General features: G+C 41.9%; 2 protein-coding genes across 6 annotated transcripts in view; one reads left to right on the plus strand and one right to left on the minus strand.

Annotated features, from left to right (window-relative positions):
- Positions 1-4673: 4673 nt before the first annotated feature.
- Positions 4674-10202, minus strand: LOC128810757 (beta-microseminoprotein-like). 2 transcript variants are annotated; one of them, XM_053983871.1, is made up of 5 exons: positions 10087-10202; positions 8710-8790; positions 7626-7728; positions 7222-7324; positions 4674-6359 (listed from the first exon to the last, which is right to left on the minus strand). In XM_053983871.1, the coding sequence occupies exons 1-5, from the start codon at positions 10087-10089 to the stop codon at positions 6230-6232; spliced, it is 420 nt and encodes a 139-aa protein (XP_053839846.1). In that variant the 5' UTR covers positions 10090-10202; the 3' UTR covers positions 4674-6229. The 2 variants fall into 2 exon arrangements, with proteins under 2 accessions (XP_053839846.1, XP_053839847.1); XM_053983872.1 differs by lacking the exon at positions 8710-8790 and having other exon boundaries at positions 10087-10196.
- A 6949-nt stretch (positions 10203-17151) lies between these two features.
- Positions 17152-21030, plus strand: part of WASHC2C (WASH complex subunit 2C) — a 36543-nt gene continuing 32664 nt past the window's right edge. For 2 of the 4 annotated variants that reach the window (XM_053984424.1, XM_053984422.1), the window contains exons 1-4: positions 17263-17381; positions 17806-17970; positions 19478-19543; positions 20315-20488. In XM_053984424.1, the coding sequence (XP_053840399.1) occupies positions 17277-17381; positions 17806-17970; positions 19478-19543; positions 20315-20488 (510 nt within the window). In that variant the 5' untranslated portion in view covers positions 17263-17276. Of the gene's footprint in view, positions 17167-17262; positions 17382-17637; positions 17655-17805; positions 17971-19477; positions 19544-20314; positions 20489-21030 lie in introns of those variants that run through there. The other 2 variants (XM_053984420.1, XM_053984421.1) reach the window with 2 other exon arrangements.

Genomic DNA, 21030 nt, shown 5'->3' on the forward strand with positions numbered 1-21030 from the left:
GTTGGGAGGCAGTTACAGGAAGCGCTTTTCAAGCCTAGAAGGAGTATTTAGCACTTGCCCTGAGAAAACCATTAGAGACATGATGGTTGTCAATCACAACAAAATTGCATGCTTAGTTTCAACCAATTAGGGTTTAAAACATGGGTCTTAGATAACCATTATCTTCCTTGTTAAGCTTTTCATCACGTAGAAGATCCATATGCTCACGTCTTCTATGAAGAAACAGGCATATATTTTATTTTTTAATTCTAATAGCCAGTGAGAAACTGTTCCTTTTCTGCAGAGGCTGGATATGTCAGGGGCAGACATACTTTCCAAGGACAATAATTTGATAGCAAAGAGGTCCAGTATGGTCCCTTTTGCTTAGCTTTCACCTGCTAGGTTCAAGTATTTCAAACTTTGTGGCTCTTCTTGGTGACGAAGTTTATCCCTTATTACCAGATATGCACAGGTTGCAATTCCTGAATTAATAACTCTGACTGCATAATTGTGGTGATTTCTTGCGTGGTTTTGGGAGTAGAGGCTGAACTCCAAGTTGGGTTGGCTACTCCACATCTACTCAAACTCCAGAGTTGAAAGGTAGCTCAGGAAGTCCATGAGAGAAGGCCAGGATTAGTGCAATGCAGGTCACAGTGAGACCACTGCTTCCAGTGACATCTTAGCTGGCTTTCAACTCAGTAAGCTGGGTAAATTGTTTTTTCTTTGGTTACTAGACTATCACTCTTCAGGATGACAGAAAAGAGATAAAGTGCTTGCAGATGTTTGATAAAGCTGTGATAATCAGCCTGTCTGTAGTGAGTTAGACTTGGCAGTGCTGATTTATGCCCTGCCCTGAAATGGAGGATAACTACCATACCCTTGACTCCTAATCAGTGGACATTTCAGCCCTGGGAATTTCTTTATTGAAATCAACAGTCCACATATCTCCTTTGAATCTCTCAGAAATATGTATGAAGCCAATTGAACAGCATTGTGGTTTGGGATACTGTCGGTGCTTCAGACCGTGTTCATTTTCCAATTAAAGGAGAGGGAGAAAGGCACAGTAGGATAGTGAAATATTACACCCTGATCCTAGGGAAAAGCTGCCTTTTGTGCTGGTTGCAGTCAAGATGGAGAAAGTTCACATTCTCCCTTCTCATGTCCTGCTCCTGTGCTGCCTGACCTAATTGATGAACATCTGTGAGATGCCTAAGGATGTGCCCCAGCTTTTCACACTGGCTCTTTGCAACCTTTAGGTATTGAGAAGTAACAATTTCCTCTAGGCTGATGATACTGTGGGAAGTAGCATAGAATCCTGCTCAGGGTATTGACTCCTCCATGTCCTCAAAGGTGATCTGGAACAAATGTTCCATGGTATTTTGGGAAAAAAGGACCATCAAATTGCACTGCATTTATTCTGTTAAAATTACTGAGATATTTAATTTTTTTTTCTTCTTGCATGTTATGTACTTGGCATGCAATATTTTGCTTCTCAGGCACCCTGCAGCAGTTCTCATATGTGAATAAAAATTATCAGTCATGTGGAAATTTGTGATGCAGGTGTACTGGAGTGAAACTTATAGAATTTGTTACAGCCAAAACAAAAGAATAGACAACTTTCTGGGTTGGTGTTGAGTGACAAAGGATGCGCTTGTTGCTCAACTCTGAAAAAACTAAACATTCAACCAACACACTTATGTATTTTCTTTCTCAACCTCCAGACTGCCCAGCTGCTCCCAGTGCAGGACCTCCTCCTGTTTTCTAGGTGCAAGATATGCAAAGAGCTATGCAAGCTATGGAGGGAACTTGCACACAGTTTTCTTTGGACAGCAGCAGAGAGTGACCTGCCTAAGCCTGAGTAGTGTTAAGGGACAATGAAGAAGCCTTCTTGCATGATCTGTGAATTCAGAGGAACCCAACAAAATGCTGTGGTGCTGAAAACACTTACAGCAGCAAACTCCATGAGGATATTCTGTTCATGTATTGATTATTTGGGTCCTTTGTGACCCTTATAACATCACATTTCTTCATGTTTGTGTACAGGATGAGAGGTGCTTTGTGTGGGTGGGGAGCAGGTTTCTTTAACAGATGTAGCTCTGTTGAAATCTTGTGTTGGCTTCCCAACTGGTTAATTACTTACTAAAAACATTCTAAGAAAATCATTGCTCTGCCTATTTCTGTGCCTCCTTTTCACTTATTCTGATGGATAGAATATCCTCTTTCTTCCTAAGGCAGAGAGAAGTCTTGGAGACTTTCTTGAAGATTTACCTCGCTATTTTACTCTAATCCTTCTTCAGCTGGAGTTTCTGGTTACATCTTGCTGATAACAATAGAGATAATCCAAGTAATGCAAGATGACCAGCTCATTTTTTTCTTGCGTGTTTTAGTGCAATGCAATCAACAGAGAGAAATACAGCATGATTTCAGAGCAGTCATGTTACTAAAACTGCCCAATAATCTAGCTATTATCTATGGACAACTCAAAGAAGAGGTGTGCTACAATGAAAGCAGTCCAAGAACTTTGTTTCTTAGGCCAGCATTTCAGTTGAGAGGGATCAAGAATGTGAGATTTCTGTGTGGGAAAGTAAGTGCAGGACCCATTACAACAGTTTGTGTATCCAGTCACTTAACCCAGTAGGTTGATTTATCACTGCTATTGGGAGGGGAAGAACAAGAGGAAGCATGAGGCATTTCAGCTCACAGATCATAAGTAAACAAGATTTTACAAACTTGACATTAAACTGACAATGCTACGTATAATGTACATTGGCTTTAATTTATTAGTAAAGTCTGTCACATCTGTGTGTGAGAAAGGATAACTGTGTTAAGGAAAGGCACATGCAAACACTAAAATATACAGGGCACTGTTTACACAAGAACATATTGTAAAGGTGGTAGAAGGAAGTTTTATCTTGGTGGGGACACTTTACTTAAGTCTAAGGTTCATATAACCACAAACCTCAAAGCCTAGGCCCTCAGATCTCTCACAGGACAGGAATTATCAAAGAATTGTACTAATTTTATAGCAAGGTACACAGACAGTGCGAGCGATTTGTCCCAGGTAGCAGAGGACAGTAAACAGAGCAGTAACCTGCTCTGTCCCAGATGGCAGAGCAGAAACTTGAATTGAGACCTCAATTCAACATGGGAGACCCAAGCTTGAGACAATAATATAATTTCTACTCTGATCTGAACACACTTGCCTTCTTCCATGTCTAGCCAAGTCTCCATCCATGAGTCCAATTTCAGTTTTAATTCAATGCAGTTTCAGTGGGATGAGAAACACCTAATTTTTTATCTTGGAGCAAATGCATTTTTAAAACACATGATAATTTCTCAGCTAGCCTGGAAAATCCTGTCAGATCATGATCCCAGGAAGAAGGATCAGTGCTAAGCAAGGGACATAGAGACAGACAAAAAGATCTAAAGGGCCAATCACAAATACCAGACCATGCTTGCAATGAGGAGACCTCCATCCATCTCTGAAGTGTAGGTAGAACTGAGGGAGATGGCCACAGATACTGTACCAGCGAGAACAAAAGTCCAGAGGCAGTAAATCAAAATGAATAGGAGTGGCAGATTAGGGAAAAAAGGTATCTCCAGCTTATGGGAAAAGCTAAATATCCTGTACTTCTACCTTCCGTGTCAAGATGTGTAGTAAAAAAAAGTCTTAGAAGTCTTCAGTGAACCAGAAAAATGACAGAAAAGATTATTCCACAAATTGAAAAAAACTACAGTGATTCCAAACACAGCTTGTTATCTTGGCCCTGCAGCTGATTAAGCAAATGAAGACCATATGTCTGTAAAAAAGACTTTCTGTGGAGCCATGACTTAAGGAATTAGCTATAGGGAGGGTGGCCAGTTGGAGCATTGCTGTAGTTCTGTCCACTAGTGCCTCTGCTTTTGTGGAACTTACATGGTGCAACAGTGGACAGTGCTCTGGCCACACTGGCATTGGGAGCATGCCTTTGGTCCTCCAGGTGGTAGCAAATCATCTACTCATTCATCTTGAATGCAAGCTGTCCATGCATACACAAAATGAAAGAAGGCTTAACTTCAATTTCATACCTAGAGTTATTTAGTTCAGCATCCTTTGGATTTATTTCTGGGGAAATTCAGTTAATTTTGTGTATATCCCATCTACACTATGCTTCAGCTCTATGTAGAGAGAATGAGTTTTTTTTCCATTTTTAAGACCTGTTTGTTACTGATTCCATGAAGGCTAAATGCCATGGTTGGAAGTTACTGCTGCAGGACTCAGAACAGACTGGGATGGTGAGGGCAACCACAGAATTCTTCAGCCAAATCCAAAGGCTATCTTTGCTTTTGGGACCTCTTTTTTCTTTGCTGTTTTCCTCTGTAATGTGTAAAATCCTGCTTCCTGCCATTTCTTGTCCTACACCCTTCCTGTCTGATTGAGATGGGCAGGAACTAGAACAGAACACCATGAGAGATTTTGTGACTTGCATCTCTGGCAGGTTTCACCAGAATTATATTTAGGCTGTTTAGTTTGTAATAACAGTATGCACTATGCAGTGGTGTGAAGATGTAAGCCCAGGAAACCCTGCTGTAAAACCCCCACAATGTCTTGGAATACTTTGTGAAAGTAATTTATCACTTTCTGAGAGCAAACTTGAGCTAGAAGAATTGCTTTCCCCCTCTCTGAGAAAGCAAAAAGGAATGGCCACCTGAAAAAGGGTAGAAAATGCAACAAATTTAATGAAATTTTTTTCACAAAATTACAGCTAGCATTTTATTTTTGAAATCCTTAAAATGTGAAATATGCTGCAGATTAAATATATGTGTGGTATTGTCATGATTCTCCGATCGTATAGGTATCAACAGATTGAATTTGAGTGTTATAAAATCTTTAGAATCTGAAATTTGGACTTACTCTGACAATAATGGGATGTTTTTAAGGAGCTTTTGTATGGTATAACCTGTGGATATAAAAATGGGAAAAACTTATTCTCCAGTGTTTTACCAACACAAAAATATTCATCATTTGGAGAGGAAGTTCTGATGGGATTTCTGAGGAAGTTATCAAAATTGAATAAGTTTTTCTTTAATCTCATTGCTGTGATGAATGGAAAACAGAACTAGTACCTCTCCCTTCCTGCCCTACACATTTCATTAATTTTTGGTGGTACAATAATAATAATAATAAAAAAAATCATAACGGAGGATGAGTGATGTATTAGCTTGCTTTCCTGCAGATGGATAATCTCATGAATAAAAAATCCAAAACAAGTAAAAATTACCAGTGGCAATGTTCTTGACCATTTCCCCACTCTGAGCAAGGGAGATTAAAGACTCCTGAGCTTCATCGCTAAATTACTTTTATTTAGAGGGGAAAGAAAAAAAAGGAAGTTTCAGTATTGGCAGCTACTCTGATAATAGAAAAACCAATACCATTGCACACTGAGACTAAAAAATGTCTTTTTGAAAACATTTATATGCAATTTCTGGGTCTCAGTGAACACAGTCTATTCTCTGGAGCCTGTGAGACAAGGCTCTACATTTCCTTGGCCTGGTAAACCCATCAGAATTCATTTTCTTTCTTCTCCAGTGTCAGCTCTTGTTTGTGCTGAGCTGTTCAGATTCTGCTTCAAGTACAAGTGGTGGAGGAGGTGCCCTTGCAGTGGAAGATGGGTTTTCCCACCCACAGATAACTTCTGGAAGAATGTGCTAATCACACAAATATGCTGGTTCTTCCCAGTCCCAGAACCATAAAGAATATATTCTCAAGAGATTCAAAGCCTGTGTTAGATTTCTTTGGTCATTCATTCACACTTTTACTGGTGCTGCCAGCAAATCAAAAATCTTCTTCCACTAACAAAGTCATCTTCATCTGTAGGAAAACTGGCACCCAGATTCTACAGAAACTCTTGGGACCTTACAGGTTATAAAGCTCTAATTAAAAAAAAAAAAAAATACAGGTTGAACAAAGGAAACTAGTAGAATAAAATCCTACTTAATTTAAAAGTTAACTAAACATCTGTAAATCACTTAAAACACAAAGTCTTAACAACTAAAATTAAGAACATGAATATGACCTTTTGATAGAAACGAGACACTCTATCTGATTATGCATCTTGTGTGCTGAATTAACACAATTAGGAGGTTCAAAATGAGCTAGTGAAATGCTCTCTTTTATGAGATTTTCCTGTGTCATCATGCTTCTCTGTGATGGCAAAGCATCTAAAGGAAGGAGAGGAATTCCACAGTGCAGAGAGGTTTGGAGCAGGTGTTAGCCCACACGAGAATAGACAAAACACTCCTTTGAGGGGTCGTCCTTCTGCACCACATCATAGTCACAGCGCTTGTTGTTGAACACAACTTTACATTTCTTTTTGTCGAAAGCAACAGGAGTGTGAAAGCTGTCAGTGGCAAAGAGAAAACAAATGTTAGCTTGAGAGCAATAAAAGTTTCAATACTTCAGTGATTATAGCTTGAACTACTGCTGAGTGAGAGAGGTCTGAAACTATGGCTAAGGGCAGCAGAGCTAGCTTGAGTACCACACAGCTGCAGCTTCTAGAGCCTCAAATGATGCCCTGTGCTTTGCACTGTGAAGATGTTCCAGGATGCTCAGCACTAGCAAAGGTATTTCTAGCATGGCACTCTGCAGTGACATAAGCATGGGCTTGGCATCTTTTCTCTTTTTTCCTTTAATTTTTCATTATTTCCAGTTTGCATAGGATGTGGTGGCTGCTCCCTGATAGACTGTGCCACCTAAATAAAGACAAAGATAATCACTGAGGTATTTTGGGCCTTTGAGAAAGCAGAAGGAGGAAAGGAGAATGCTGGAGAAATACTTCAGAGCAAAGCCTTGTCATTCTATGTTTGGCATATTCACTGGAGAAAAGCATTTCAGCAAAGGGATTCAGATCACCATAAGCTCTTTAGGGAAACTTCAGTTAACTCACTCCTCCCTACCCCCACTTTCTCAGCTAATGAAAGACAGCTGCAGTGAAAGAGGGTTCACAAATTCCTTAAAAATTTAAGGCAAGCACCAACTGGATGTGCCTGGAAGGGCTTGTGTCCACTCCCAGTCAGCAGAAAATGAGCTAAGGCAAACAGAGCTAAGGATCCAAACAATCAAGAGCTATATGTGGCTTTCACTAACTCTGTGACATGGGTGAGAAAAGGCTCTCTCATGCCCTTACAAAGCCATTTATCCCCAGCAATGGAAAGCTGTGGCCATCCTACAGGCAATGATGATACCGAGAAGTTCAAACTTACAGGGAACAGCATTCCACTCCACCTTCGCTGCAGTCGCATTTGTAGCAATCTTCTGTCCTCTCAATGTGTCCAAAGGGATACAGTTTTCCATTTATCATACAGCCTGCATAAGACAGCAGCAAACCAGAACATGTTCCTTAAGCCTCCACCTAAAAAGGAGGTGTCAACTCCTGAATGAGCTCCATGTGCTGGAATAGCAGTAGCAACCTACCACCAATTGCAATAATATTGCTGCAACCATACACAGCCCAGGGGAAGACTTTGGTTTTCCCCTACTTTTAGCAACTTGCTGCTGGAGCCCCCTATTTGTGTTTTTCCAATGTCTTCCCCCTCCCTTGTATTTGGAGCCCTTCCTGGCAGCTCCACATAGAGCCAAGTTCTCAAAGACCATCAGGTCAGAGGACCTTCTTTGTTCACCTCCCCTGGCTTGTGAATTTTCCTCCAGCAGTATGCGTCACCCAGGGTCACGATGATGCCCATTGCAACAAGGAAAGCCAGAAAGCTCTTCTGTAAAAGAAACACAGAGCTCATGCCATGCATTTTAATCCACATTGATTAGCTCTCTTTTCAAAAGCTGTCACTGAACCTGAAGCAAAATTAAAAGTAACCTTATGTGTATATGAAAATAGTGGAAAAGTACACTCAAGATATTTCCCTGCATTTTTCATTTTGGTGGGAAGATACAAAATGACATGATATTACCGTGTCAGCAGCATCACTCCCTGCCAAAATACAGTCTCTAGAAATCACACAAAACTTCAGTAGTATTATAAACTTGAAAGCCCGGCCAAGCTCTTGTCAGTACTTTGTTTATTGCCTTTGAGTCAGCTTTAGCTATTTCTCTAGCAAATCTCTGTTGAGCATCCCATTGCTTCACTTCTGGGTACAGCAATTGCTTCACATTTTGCAATGGAGGGGAGATCTCAGATCTAAATCTATTCCAGTAGGTTTTTTGACACAGGTAGCTGGTCAGGGAAGAGAGAGATAAATGTGTGTCTTTGGGCAAAATTTGAGTGCTGTACATTGTACTTAGCACACCTGAGCCATCCATGCTCACAGGGGCTGGGACTTGACACAGGACACACCTCCTTTTGTCTAGTGGGGGCAACAGCTAAACATCTGTAAGAGGCTTTCAGCTATGTCCCCTGGGGCCTGCTGAACGTCCAGAACTTTTTTTGAAAAAGCCTGCATGACTTTGTAATGGTTGTTTTACTGGAGTAGAGGGACTAGAGAAGCAGGAGAGAGCACAGGTTTATTTTGATGGGTTGCTCCAGCTGAATAACTTAAAGGAAAAGTTTCGGAATAGCCAGAGACTGAGAAGCAATGGAGGACATTATTTAAATTTTCTTAATAGCTCTTGCAGACTAACAGGAAAGGATTTGAAATGACTAGATCTTTCCAAGTTACTGTTCTGAACTTTGGAAGATATTGCTGAGACTCTTGCTGCTTGAAACTGGGTTTAAAGTAGCAGTGAGAGGTTTGGCTTACTTGAATCACAATGCCATAAGACATTGAAAGATTCTGAGCTTCAGGAAAGAGGTGAGCCAAGGAGAAACTCCTCTGTCTGCTCTGGAAAAAACTTGATATTTTGATCCTTGATGTCCTGCTTTGTTATGGGACTGAGTGATATTTAAGATATAGTGAAAGCAAGGAAGAGGAGGGTTTATGGAGTGGTCTGGGAAGGGGGTAATGCTTCATTTTCATTGTGGTTCTGTGATGTGGAGTTCCTGAGGCTTTAGGCTAGAACAGAGACAGTTGTCATGCTGAGCACCATAGCTAGAATGAAAGAAGTTAAAGACTGAAACCCCTAAAGTGTGCTATTCCATGGTGCCTGGGTCAGGTGTTTGCAACAACAGAGATACTCCATGCAATGTCACTCATGTCTTTATAGAAAATACAAAAAGCCTTCATGTGTTGTGCTGTCTTCTGTTAATATTTTATCTTTTTTTCCCTCCAACACTTTCCTTATCATGCTACTCCTGGAAATACCAGTTACATGAGCTAGGGCATGCTCCTCTCATTAAAGATCAAAGTTTAGAACCTTCCACAAAAACTAAAGAGAAACCTAAGGGGAATCTGTGGTGTTCAGTCAGGAGTCTGAATGTGCTTTATGTTGCAACAAGCAAATGATTTGTCAGCTAAGTAACACAAACTTGGCAAAAAAGCTTAAACAGAGAAAGAAGCAAATGGTAATTTGTCCCCTGTTTATGAATCAACATCTATTATAGAAACTACTGCCTGCTCTGTAGAACCTATGCCATTCCTGAGATGCCCATCAAAGGTACTTCTTGATGTCTCTGCCTTCGGGATTATGTGAGCACAAATTACAGGAGAACCAGGCCATAGGACTTTGTTGGTCTATTTATCATTACCTAACTGTTGATTTAGATTCTGCAAACACCTTTGGAGGATTGAAGAGCTGGAACAGGACACAATTTGAGGAATCAAAAGTGAAGAACAGAAAAAATACCTGGACAAAATATACACACTTTTTTATTTGTTAAATGACAATATTTTAAACTGTACTTCACATTTACAAGTTTAAAAGCATGGTCCTGAATGTTTGCAAAACTCTGAATGTTTTCACCAACATTTCTGAGGAAAGGATAACAGCAAGTGAAAGACTAAGAGATATCTGTACAGTTTCTTGCAAAGAATTACAATGCAAAGAATAAAATTCACAGTAATCTTCACAGAGGTGTTTTCCTGTCTTTGCATCTTACAGGTTGGAAATACAATATAGCCACATTTAAAATGTGTAACTGGATGATTCTCTTAAATGCTCTCCTTTTGCAGTTTTAAAGCAAATACCTATCTGTATCCCCATTACAAAAAAACCCAAACCCAAACCAATCTTTGACTTACCATTGTGGAGTGTTTGGCTTCCAAAGAGTTCTAAGTTTCCAGAGAAAGCTGAAGTTCTTTATGTGGAATCAGAGAGCAAATATTTTATGCTGCCTTTATGTTGTGCAATTCAAGTCTAGGTGGAGGGGAAAAAGCCTGCTGAATGCAAATGCAGTTATTTTGTAATATCCAAAGAAATCTCTGAAATTTTTCCAGCTGGCAATGAGAAAATGTTTGGTTTTGTAGAGCACTGACCTGGGTAAATTGCTGAGTCCAGAACTTTGTATTCCTTGGGAGCATTATGATAGGAAGAAATGCCTTTCTGATGGAATACAAATATTGATAGCTAAACTGTAGACAGTATTATCCAGATTTTTAGGTGGGGCAGAAATGCATGCAAAATCCTGTCTGCTATCAGGGGGCTGGAACATGCTGGGTAGTGCATTAGGTGTTAATAGCAAATGGAGCTTTGGCCAGATCTCTGCATACTCACTGTTAGTGCTGTGGTGTGCACTGAAAGATAACCAAAGGTGCTTGGCCACTACCAGGATCAGAACCTCTTAACATTGAAACCTTAGCTGAAGCTGGATCCCATTACAACATCTCTTTCTCCTCCACCAAAATAAAAAATTCCTCTCCAATCAAAACCTGCTATTACTCCTGTGGAACTGCTCTGGCTTTGACCTGAATAATTATAGTAGACTATGTGATCTCTTTTAAATGTTTACTTTCCCAAGAAGTTATAAACTTGAGTGATAATCAAATACTCTGTTTTCTCTTGCTCCTACAACCTCTTTTCAGAAAGCACTATCCACCTGTGGCCCTACCTACATTTAAAATACTTCACTACAGATACTGCCAAGCAATTTGAAACTCATTCCTGTTGGAGACTTTTCAGGAAATTTAGCCTATGATTATAAGGTTTAAAGACTGAAAAAATAAGCTGAATCATTTGGGACTTTTTTTTAAGAGTAAATTAAATACAGAGTTATATGCTTTTCAATGGTGGCAAGAAAAGTTGTCATTTTTTCCTATGCATTATGTATTGCTGCATACTAATAATAACTTATTTGACCCAAAGAATTCAGCAGGAGCAAAAGAAATTAAAGTACATCACAACAGAATTCCATGACCTCCCTGGAGGAAATGCTAAAGCTGAAGTCTGTGCAGGTTTGATAATTCTTTAGTAAGAAAGACATAATTGATTAAAAGTTCCTAAGCATTCAATTGTCTGACTAAACACCTGGCTTTTGTTTTGGTTTTTGTTTTTGTTGGTTTGTTTTTGTTTTTGTTTTTGTTTTTGTTTGGTTTTGTTTTGTTTTGTGGGGTTTTTTTTTTGTTTTTTTTGTTTGTTTGGGTTTTTTTGGGTTTTTTTTCTGAAATAATCACTACATTTTAAAACTTCAATTTAATAATAGTCATGTTTTTATTGAAAAAAATCAGTAAATATCCTTTCTCATCCTTTGCTTCTGGCACGGTAGATAACAGTACTTTATCATCCAGCTCTTCCTCTTGTCTGTGTTTACAGAATATTGAGTCAGCTTACAACTTTTCTCAGCTGAGTATAGCAGTTTTCATCTTCTGTTCTGTAGCACAAATTTATTTTCATTCATGCCACCCATCTCTGCACAGTCTCCAACCTGACAGTCTCTCATTTCAAATCTGAATATAAAACAAGGTATAAAAGCATGTAAGTGTTGTGGGAACAACCTCAGATACTATGAAGGACATGATGCCTTTCCTGTATATGTATCCAGGCTCCTCATCAGCTGTCTTAAGCACCATATTGTTCTAGACAGAAGACACTTGCTTTTCATCCCTAATTCTTCTCAGGGTCATTGTTATACTTTACAGAGTTGTTAAAAAATCCTATTCCTCCAAAATGAAAAAGACCCCAAAAGCTATCTAAAGCATGAACTAAGTAAACACAGTTTTTCACCATTAAGATGACCAGACTTATTTGTTATTTGGCACATTAAGTGTAGTTTGCAAACTCTGTCAATGATGATTGTGTATCTTTCCCCAGATCTCTTGATATAAGGCTTTCACACAAATGTAGAGAAACTATAGGTGATGTGCACCATCCTACGTCTTGTACCACTGAAAAAGCATTCCCATCCTTTCACCTGCTGTGTGCAGGCTTTGCTACTACCAGGTCACCCTGGGCTGAACAGGAAATTTTATGCCAGTTCTTTTGTGGCTTTTTGATAGAGACCTCAAAGCAAGACTGGTTTTGCTTTCAAGGTGCCTGTTAGGCACGACACCTCATTCTTCTGCCAGTGATTTCTTGACAAAGATGCTGGGGCCCTGCCAGCTGTGCTTCAGACTGTCTGCTGTAGGCTGACTCTTCTGGGTGCCTTTCAACCTCCGGCCTGAGGATACACAGATCTTGCTTTCAAAGAATTTAGTCCCTTCCTAAAGTCTTAGATCTGTCTACATCTCCAGTGAATTCCTCTTTTCAATACACTTTTTTTTTGCTTCCATAGCACTGCACTAATTTCACGAGAGCATGCAAAGTTCTTAACAGGGAATTATAGGAAAGATGAGGAGGGCAGTGACATGACAAGGGGTTATGGTTCTAAAGTGAAAGAGGTCATGTTTAGAATTGTTATTATGAAGAAATTCTTTACTGAGGGTGGTCAGACACTGGCACAGGTGGCCTAGAGAACTTGTGGATGCCCCATCCCTGGAAGTGTTTAAGGCCTGGCTGGATGGAGCTTTGAACAACCTGGACTAGTGGAAGGTGTCCCTGCCAAAGGCTGGAGGTTGGAACTAGATGATCTTTAAGGTCCCTTTCAACCCAAACCATTCTATGATCTGGTGTTCTTACTTTCCATCAAAAAAGCTACTGTCCTTGTGGTGGATTAATACCCAGTGAGAGAATAAGTTTTTTGCAAAGTTCACTCCTGATTCTACAGAACTTGCAAACATCATGCAGGTAAATATTTGCACATTAAGTCATGCAGACAACTAAACCTCCAATATGAAACACAGTCTTTAGCTGAAGTAGGTTTGAACCTACTAAAGAAAGCTGGAAAACTCCCCTTAACTTCTGCAGCCTTCAAACTAGACCTTAGGGCTTGGGTCAAGCAAAGCACTAATGTATATCCTTAGTTTGAGCCCTCTGGATAGTTCCATTGTCTGCAGTGGAGCCACTCTTTGTTCTCAAGCACATATTTGGTGAAAGGCTTTCCTGGGTCTCACTTGGAACATAAGTTCACAGCCATCCTGGCTCTATCTTGCTTTATCAACTATGATACCTCAACTAATATGAGAAGTTTAATTTCTTGATCTGTTTACAAAAGTGGGAGGATAACACTACTTCATCAGTCCTATGAGTTTCAAAGTTTTGCAAAGGACTAAAGTAGAAAACCATGGGACTGTGATTCAGGACTTTTTTTTTATTTCTTCATTCTGATGCTTACTTGATACATGATTTTGGGTGACTCCCTTAAGTGTATCAGAGATTTCAAGTTTCAGAGCTTATGACCTAGAGGAATTCAGAAACCAGAGACAACACAGAAGTCAAGTTCCCCTATTCCTGACATAGCAGGTATTCCTACACCTCACCAAGGATCTCCAGAGTAATAATGCCTGTTCTCCAAGCCCATGATTTTACCACCAGACATGAACTTTCCAGATCAAAGAAGGATCAAACCACAGATGAAGTCATGTGTCTGAGTCCAGGTTCATTTATAGGGTTAGCTGTTGTGCTGTGGGTTTTTTTTTCTCCCTTAATTTCTAGTTACCTGAACTGAATTTATCAGACTGGCTAATTTTTTACTGCTTGCACAGCTTATTGAAGTAAATAATTTGAATTAATATAGCAAGGTCTTTTTAGGTGGCATGGGTAATCATAGTTGCTTATTTCCTGGGAGTTATAATGAATTATTTATAGGAAGCCTGACAGTGAATTCCCTGAAATGAATAAATACACTAATAGGCAAGCAGTGTGTTCTGTCATTGCATTAACCAACAATGAACACCAAGCAGAGGGGGGAAGTTCCTCTGGAGATTTCAGGCCCCTGTGCTGGTCCAGTGACAGCACATGTACTTACTTCTAGCTATAGGTACTCCTTTCTACACTGTGCACCAGAGTCTGAGGCATCTTCAAGCCCTGACATCGCTTGTCATCCCCAAGACTTTTTGCAGCCTGCAGATAATGCAGGTGCTGGGACTATCTCTTGGAGAATGAGGAATTCTGGAAATTGCAGGGCTTGAGCAACCACATCTCTCTGCCTCTATACCAAGACGTACAGCACTACTGAGCAGCAGAGCAAGGAGTAGCCAGGGAAATGAAGAACAATGCACAAATTTTATTGGGGTTCTTTCCCATGGAATGCAGAAGCTTAACTTTTAATTGTAATTTGACTTTTTTTATGTTTATGTCCTGTTCTAAGGTTACAAAAACATGTTTACTTTCTTTTAGCTATTGGGAAAGCTTGCTGTGGTATTCTCTTTACCTTGTAAATATTTGTGAATTTAACCAAGGGATAAGGCATGACTTCATGGGTGTCAGAGATCACAGCCCTGTACGGTCTTACATGTTCTGATTATTAATCTGCAGATTAGTCCCTGATGATATATGTGATTTTTGATACCTTTATGTCACATAATCATTTAGAGAGTTCTGAGGGGAACAGCAAATCCCCTCTGTGATTTTTTCTTGCTGCTTTTCTCTAAACTTTAAATAGAACCTGTCTAAATTTCTCTCTGAAAGGAATTTTAGGATGAAATGCTTTTTGTAACCCTGTCTGTAATGTTTAGGACAGGACTCCTAGAAAGCAGATTTTTGCTGTGCCATTCATAGTCCTCTTGGCTGAGAGACTGGAGTATCACAAACAAAAAGCTTCCTCTAGGAACCATTCAGGTTCTATGTAGCTGTCATGCTGGGTTTTTTATGGAAACTGATCTGCAAGACCCCCAAACCTGAAGCTGCCCAATGCTAAGGCCTGACATTTTGCAGCATCGGTGCACAAAAAGCACACAGATCTCATGTTTTATAATGCACAAATTTCTGTGAAAGCAGAGCTTTGCATTATCAACAAAGGGGATTCACATGTCAGTGAATATGGAAAGTAGCTAAAGGCAAGCTTTTCTCATTGATGGAATGGTGCAGAGGAAAAACTACAGCAGAATACTAAAAGGCTTTGAGAATAATTTTATATTTATGTTTATATTTATGTGAAACTAGCCTAGGCTAGTATTTTTCTACTTGTCCTTTGTTAGCTCCTGTTTAATTATCAGTATAGTAAAATTCTTTAAATTGTACTAGGTTTGAAGGTCTGAGCCAGTTCAGTAATGGTGTCTTGTCACAAAATCACAGAAAAATAGAGTTGAAAGGAGTATTATGATACTTTGCTTTTAGAAGTTTCTGTGTCCCTTGCCTAGTAATGTATTTCCAGGATCTGAATGTAGCCATTAGATCAATATATAGGAACTTGGAGATCTTGCATGTTTTTTCTTGTTTGAGAACCCAAGTAAGATCAATCAGTGCCCTGGTTCCTCATGAGTGGTATCAATGTAGTCAAGTGCAATAAATAAATAAGCTCCATGTGCTAATATAAAGGTCTGATTATAGCCAATGGATTATTTAGTTACCACCTGGAGGAACAGGTTATTTCCTGTCATTTCCTTTCTCGTGAACTCACTTGTAATAATGACCGTTTGAAATACCATATGACAAGGCTTTTTAATCCGTTGGAAAAAAATTAGCAAGAAAAGGGAAAGTTAGTGGGGGTGTTTAACCTCAAAAGGCCTAGGGATAATTGAATTCCAGTTTGGCGATTTGCACTGTGTATTTGTTCATGTTAGTGTGTTTTCTTCTAGCAAATCCAGGAATTCTGGGATGGGTTTATTAAGGCTCATAGTTATAAAACAAAGGAGATTTTACTTGGCTCAGGGTAAGCCTTGCATTTACTTCAGTAAGAAAAATAGGAGGAAAAGGTCCCTTTTTACTCGTAAGCCTAGGCATCAGCAGAGCCCGGTGCGGCGCTCCAGCGGGAATGGTGCGCAGCAGACCCTCCTGCTATCTCGCAGGGCGCGCCGCGCTCGTGTCCTTACAAGGCACGTCCTGGCTCAGTGGTGGGGGTCAGAGCCTGGACACAGCTGCGGCGGCCGGACCCCGCTCCCGCCGCGTTCCTCCGTGAGGGCGGGACGGGACGGGACGGGATGGGATGGGATGGGACAGGATGGGATGGGACGGGACAGGACGGGACGGGACGGGACGGGATGGGATGGGATGGGACGGGACGGGACGGGACGGGACGGGACGGGATGGGATGGGACGGGACAGGACGGGACGGGATGGGACGCGGTGGGATGGGACGGCATGAGACGGGACGGCACGGCACGGCACAGCACGGGATGGGATGGCAGGGCACGGGACGGGATGGGATGGAACGGGACGGGACGGGACGGGATGGGATGGAATGGGACGGGACGGGACCGGACGGGATGGGACGGGACGGGACGGGATGGGATGGAACGGGACGGGACGGGACGGGACGGGACGGGATGGGATGGGATGGGATGGCACGGCACGGGATGGGATGGGATGGGATGGGATGGGATGGGATGGGATGGGATGGGATGGGATGGGATGGGATGGCATGGCACGGCACGGGATGGGATGGGATGGGATGGGATGGGATGGGATGGCACGGCACGGCACGGCACGGGATGGGATGGGATGGGATGGGATGGCACGGCACGGCACGGCACGGGATGGGATGGGATGGGATGGGACGGGATGGGACGGCACGGCACGGCACGGCACGGCACGGCACGGCACGGCACGGCACGGGATGGGATGGGATGGCAGGGCGCGGCACGGCACGGGATGGGATGGGATGGGACGGCACGGCACGGCACGGGATGGGACGGGATGGGACGGCACGGCACGGCACGGCACGGCACGGGATGGGATGGGATGGGACGGGATGGCAGGGCACGGCACGGCACGGCACGGGACGCGGTGGCTCCGCCCAACCGCCGGCGCGCGCCGCCTGGCGCCCCCTGCCGGCGCTGCGGTGCGCGCGGGCGGGGCGGGTCACGTGACGGCGCTCAGCTGACCGCGGGGAGCGGCGGCGCCAGCCCAGGGTGAGCGGCGGGACCGGGCCGGGCCGGGCCGGGCCGGGCCGGGCCGGGCCGGGACGGGAGCGGCGCCAGCACCAGCGGCGGTCCCGCTGCTCACTGTCCTTCTCCCGCAGATGAACGGGGACGTGGCGGAGCCGGCGCCGGTGTGGGAGCGGCCCTGGTCGCTGGACGAGATCCGTAAGAGCAGCCAGAGCTGGTCCTTGGCCTCGGACGCCGGGGTGAGCGGTGCGGCCGGGACCGGGCCTGAGCCCGGCACCGGAGGGGTGCGCGGGCCGCGGCCTCCCCGGGGCTCGGGGCCGTGTGCGGGGCGGTGCTGCCGCCCGCTGGCCGGGGGTGGCCGGGGGTCTGGAGACGGACCTGCCGCGGGAAGAACGCGGGTCCCGGGCCCGGCGGCTCTCTCGTTGCTTTAACTCTCCGCTCCGGGCAGGAAAACTGGAATGAGGGGTTGGCTCGAACGGAGATGTAGAACGGCGTGGCTGAGACTTGGTCCTGTATGTGTGCGTGGGAGTGTTTCAGTCTAATGTGCATGTGTTTTGGTCCTCACTTGAAGTGTATGATCAGTTCTGCCTGTCTTACAAACGGTGCCAAACGGAAGAAGACTGGATGCTGCTGACTATTGTTTTCCTTTGATGTTGTCAACAGCTTCTCCATTTTCTGCAAGAATTCTCACAGCAAACCATTTCCAGGACACATGAAATCAAAAAACAGGTGGATGGATTGATCAGTGAAACAAAAGCTACAGACTGTCGCCTTCATAATGTCTTCAATGACTTTCTTATGTTGTCCAACACGCAGTTCATAGAGAATGTGAGTATGTTCTAGTACAACATCAAACTTTTACTTCAAACCTTGTCACTGTCTCTTAATGTAGTGTGGAGAAGTGATTTAGCTTTCTGGCAAGTCTGATGATGATTTAGGGATGAAATTACTTTTAATTGTGTTTTGTTAAAACATATCCTAATTCCCTTGTGAGTGGTGCACTCTCCAATACTGGCAGGTTTCTGTTGCCTTTTCAGTGATACTTCCTTCCTTGCTAATACATGATCTGGTGATCAGAGTTTTGGGTTTAGAACTATGAATGAGTTGGGAATTCTGGGATGTATTGGTTTATCTTCACAAGTTGCATGAATGTAGCATTTGTCTGCACTTGCCTGTCTAAATATGAGGAATGGTATACAATGCTGTAAGTTTGCCTAATGGTGTTATTTTACTCTAAAAGCATTTGGTATTAAAGGTGTTGAACTACAGGCAGTTGTCCCCTTGGTGTGGTCATGACCAGCATATTTTCTGGTTAATGTTGCCACTTTATAGATGTCTCTATTTTGAAAGATAAAGCTAGTCTTGAAAGTCTGTTGCAACATTGTATCACTGGAAGTATGTGTCTAATTAAGATGGAGAGCTTTAATAGTGTTTCAGATTTTTGGAGGCTTTTTAGCACTTTGAGTTTTATCAAGTGTTTTGTTTTGATCAGCATTATTTCAGGCCATAAGTGTCTCATCATGGCGTTATTATTGGAAGGATGGTGGCAGAGGAAAAGATGGAAAACTGAATTTATATTCTGGGGGGGTTTGGTGGTAGTGGCTTTTTTTGGTGCTGCAGTGTCTTTTCTGACCTATGGCTGTTCAGCATAATGATTCTGCTGAGAACAGTTTGTACCAAATGTTTTAAATCTCATGTGCTTACAGCTGTTTGTTCCCAAATTATGGTGCACAGAAATAGGTCTTCATTTCTGATTCTCATTTTAGTCAGTGAGAGATCTGTCTCCTCCCAGGAGATAACTGCACCTGTGCTTGAGATTTGGATTTAGGTTTGCAGGTTCCGTGGAGATCTTTTATTCCCCTTTTTCTCCTTGTAGCTGGTCCTATAAAAGAGTGCTCAAAGAGCTGGGTGTGAGGGATCATCAGAACAAACTGAAGGTTGAGGGTTCTTGTGAACCCTCTCTGTGAGCTACCAAATGACAGAAAACTAAAGGGAAGTAGACAGCTGCTAAGCAAACTCTAGGTTTCACTCTGAAGGTGTCTAGAACAGCTTTACCTTGGGAAGGTTAAAACAGTGCATTTTTTATCATGATCAGGTTAGTCTGCTAGCAGACTTGAATTACCTCAGTTGCGCTGAGAGGCTGCTGACGGTACCTTCAGTACCAATGCATGAAGGTAATTGATGTCATCCATGGCTTCTTTTTTTTTTTTTAATGTGTAATGAACTAATGTGTAATTAATTATATATTAACAGTGTATTTTGTGGTGGTACCCACGGTTTAGCTCTTGTAGTAGTACATTGTTCTTACATTAATTAATTTTGCTTGACTTTTCAGAGAGTATATGATGAAGAAGTGGAAGAGCCTATTCCCAAAGTTGATGTTGGAGACAAAACAGAGCAGGTAGTTAACTTCAGCTGCCTTGAGTGCTGTCAGTATGTTTGCAGCCATTGTCAACCTTCTCATTTTCAAACTTGCTTTGCTTACATTTACAGCTTACAAACCAAGCCCCTTCCTTTCTCCTTGAAGTCTCTCTGTTGGATAGTGTATGTCACTCAGTCATAAAGTTGACAGTGATATTGGAGGCTACTACAGTGTGTGATCATCTGTTAGGGCATCCCCAAGCTCAGTACGGTATCCAGCAGATAAGACTTATGCATTGATTTTTCAGGTGGTTATGCATGTTTTTTCAGCAAGAGGACTAAGGCCTTGGGCAACCTTCCTAGATTCACAGGTAGTAAATTGGGGAAGCAGAATCTGACTGAAATAATTCCTAGGAATAAGTACTCAGAGAGCTCTATATGTATGTATATATATATATATATATATATATATATATATATATATATATATATATATATATATATATATATATATATATATATATATATATATATATATATATGAAATCTAGATGTATTATACCATAAATGTCCCCATAATAGTTTAGGAGCACAAGTAAAACAATACTGTGCTTGTGTGGATGTTTAGAACGTCTCTGTTTCTGGAGTGATGAAAATGAATTAAGCAAAAAAAAATTCTGATTGTCCTTCTAATGCACATAGTGAAAAAGTTTCATTGTGCTAATTTGAAATTAACATTTTGTATGTGTGCTGTGGTAAGATTGAGTCTTCAGTAAAATGCAATGACCATGTGTTTTTTCTGTTACTAAAGGAAAAGACGCGAGAACAGAAAGAAGCTGATCTAATCCCTAAAATTCAAGAAGCAGTGAATTATGGGTTGCAGGTTCTGGACAGTGCATTTGAACAGCTAGACATCAAAGCAGGGAACTCTGACTCAGAAGAGGAAGAAAGTAATGAAAGAGTGGAACTAATACTTGAGCCAAAGGTACAGGGACCTGTTCTTGCTGGGTTTGTTTTGCTTTCTTGGACTTGCTCTTTGCTTCTGTCAGCTGTATTACTGCTGTAGTGTAAAATTGATGTTACCTAAACCTGTTACCTAAAGAGAGGATTTGATGACTGTGTCTGAAGAAGTGTTCTCTGCTGAGCTGCTCCTTTTGTAACCTGCCTGTCTTGCAGTTAGGTTAGCATTAAGGTATGTCATCCTAAAGGAATTTATTTTAATGGAGTGAACTTCGAAGGGGAAGCCTCAATTCTGTGTGGGAGTGGGATGTAAACATTTCACGCGTTTTAGGTACAAGCCATATCTTTATGGATGATTTTTGCCATCCCAGTAATTAAAAATCCAAGGTCCAGGTTTTGGGATAAGACTCATGCCTGTAGGTCTTTGCAAGGATATTCTTCTGTTCGATGTAGGAGGAAACATGTTGGGACTATACAAATAGAAGTATCCACTTTGTTTGACAGTGTTGAGAGGAATAAACCTCAGCTAGCCCACCCAGTTGTATGTTGACTTGAAGCATACGTTTG

The sequence above is a fragment of the Vidua macroura genome, chromosome 8, assembly GCF_024509145.1.
Source record: "Vidua macroura isolate BioBank_ID:100142 chromosome 8, ASM2450914v1, whole genome shotgun sequence".
NCBI lineage: Eukaryota > Metazoa > Chordata > Aves > Passeriformes > Viduidae > Vidua > Vidua macroura.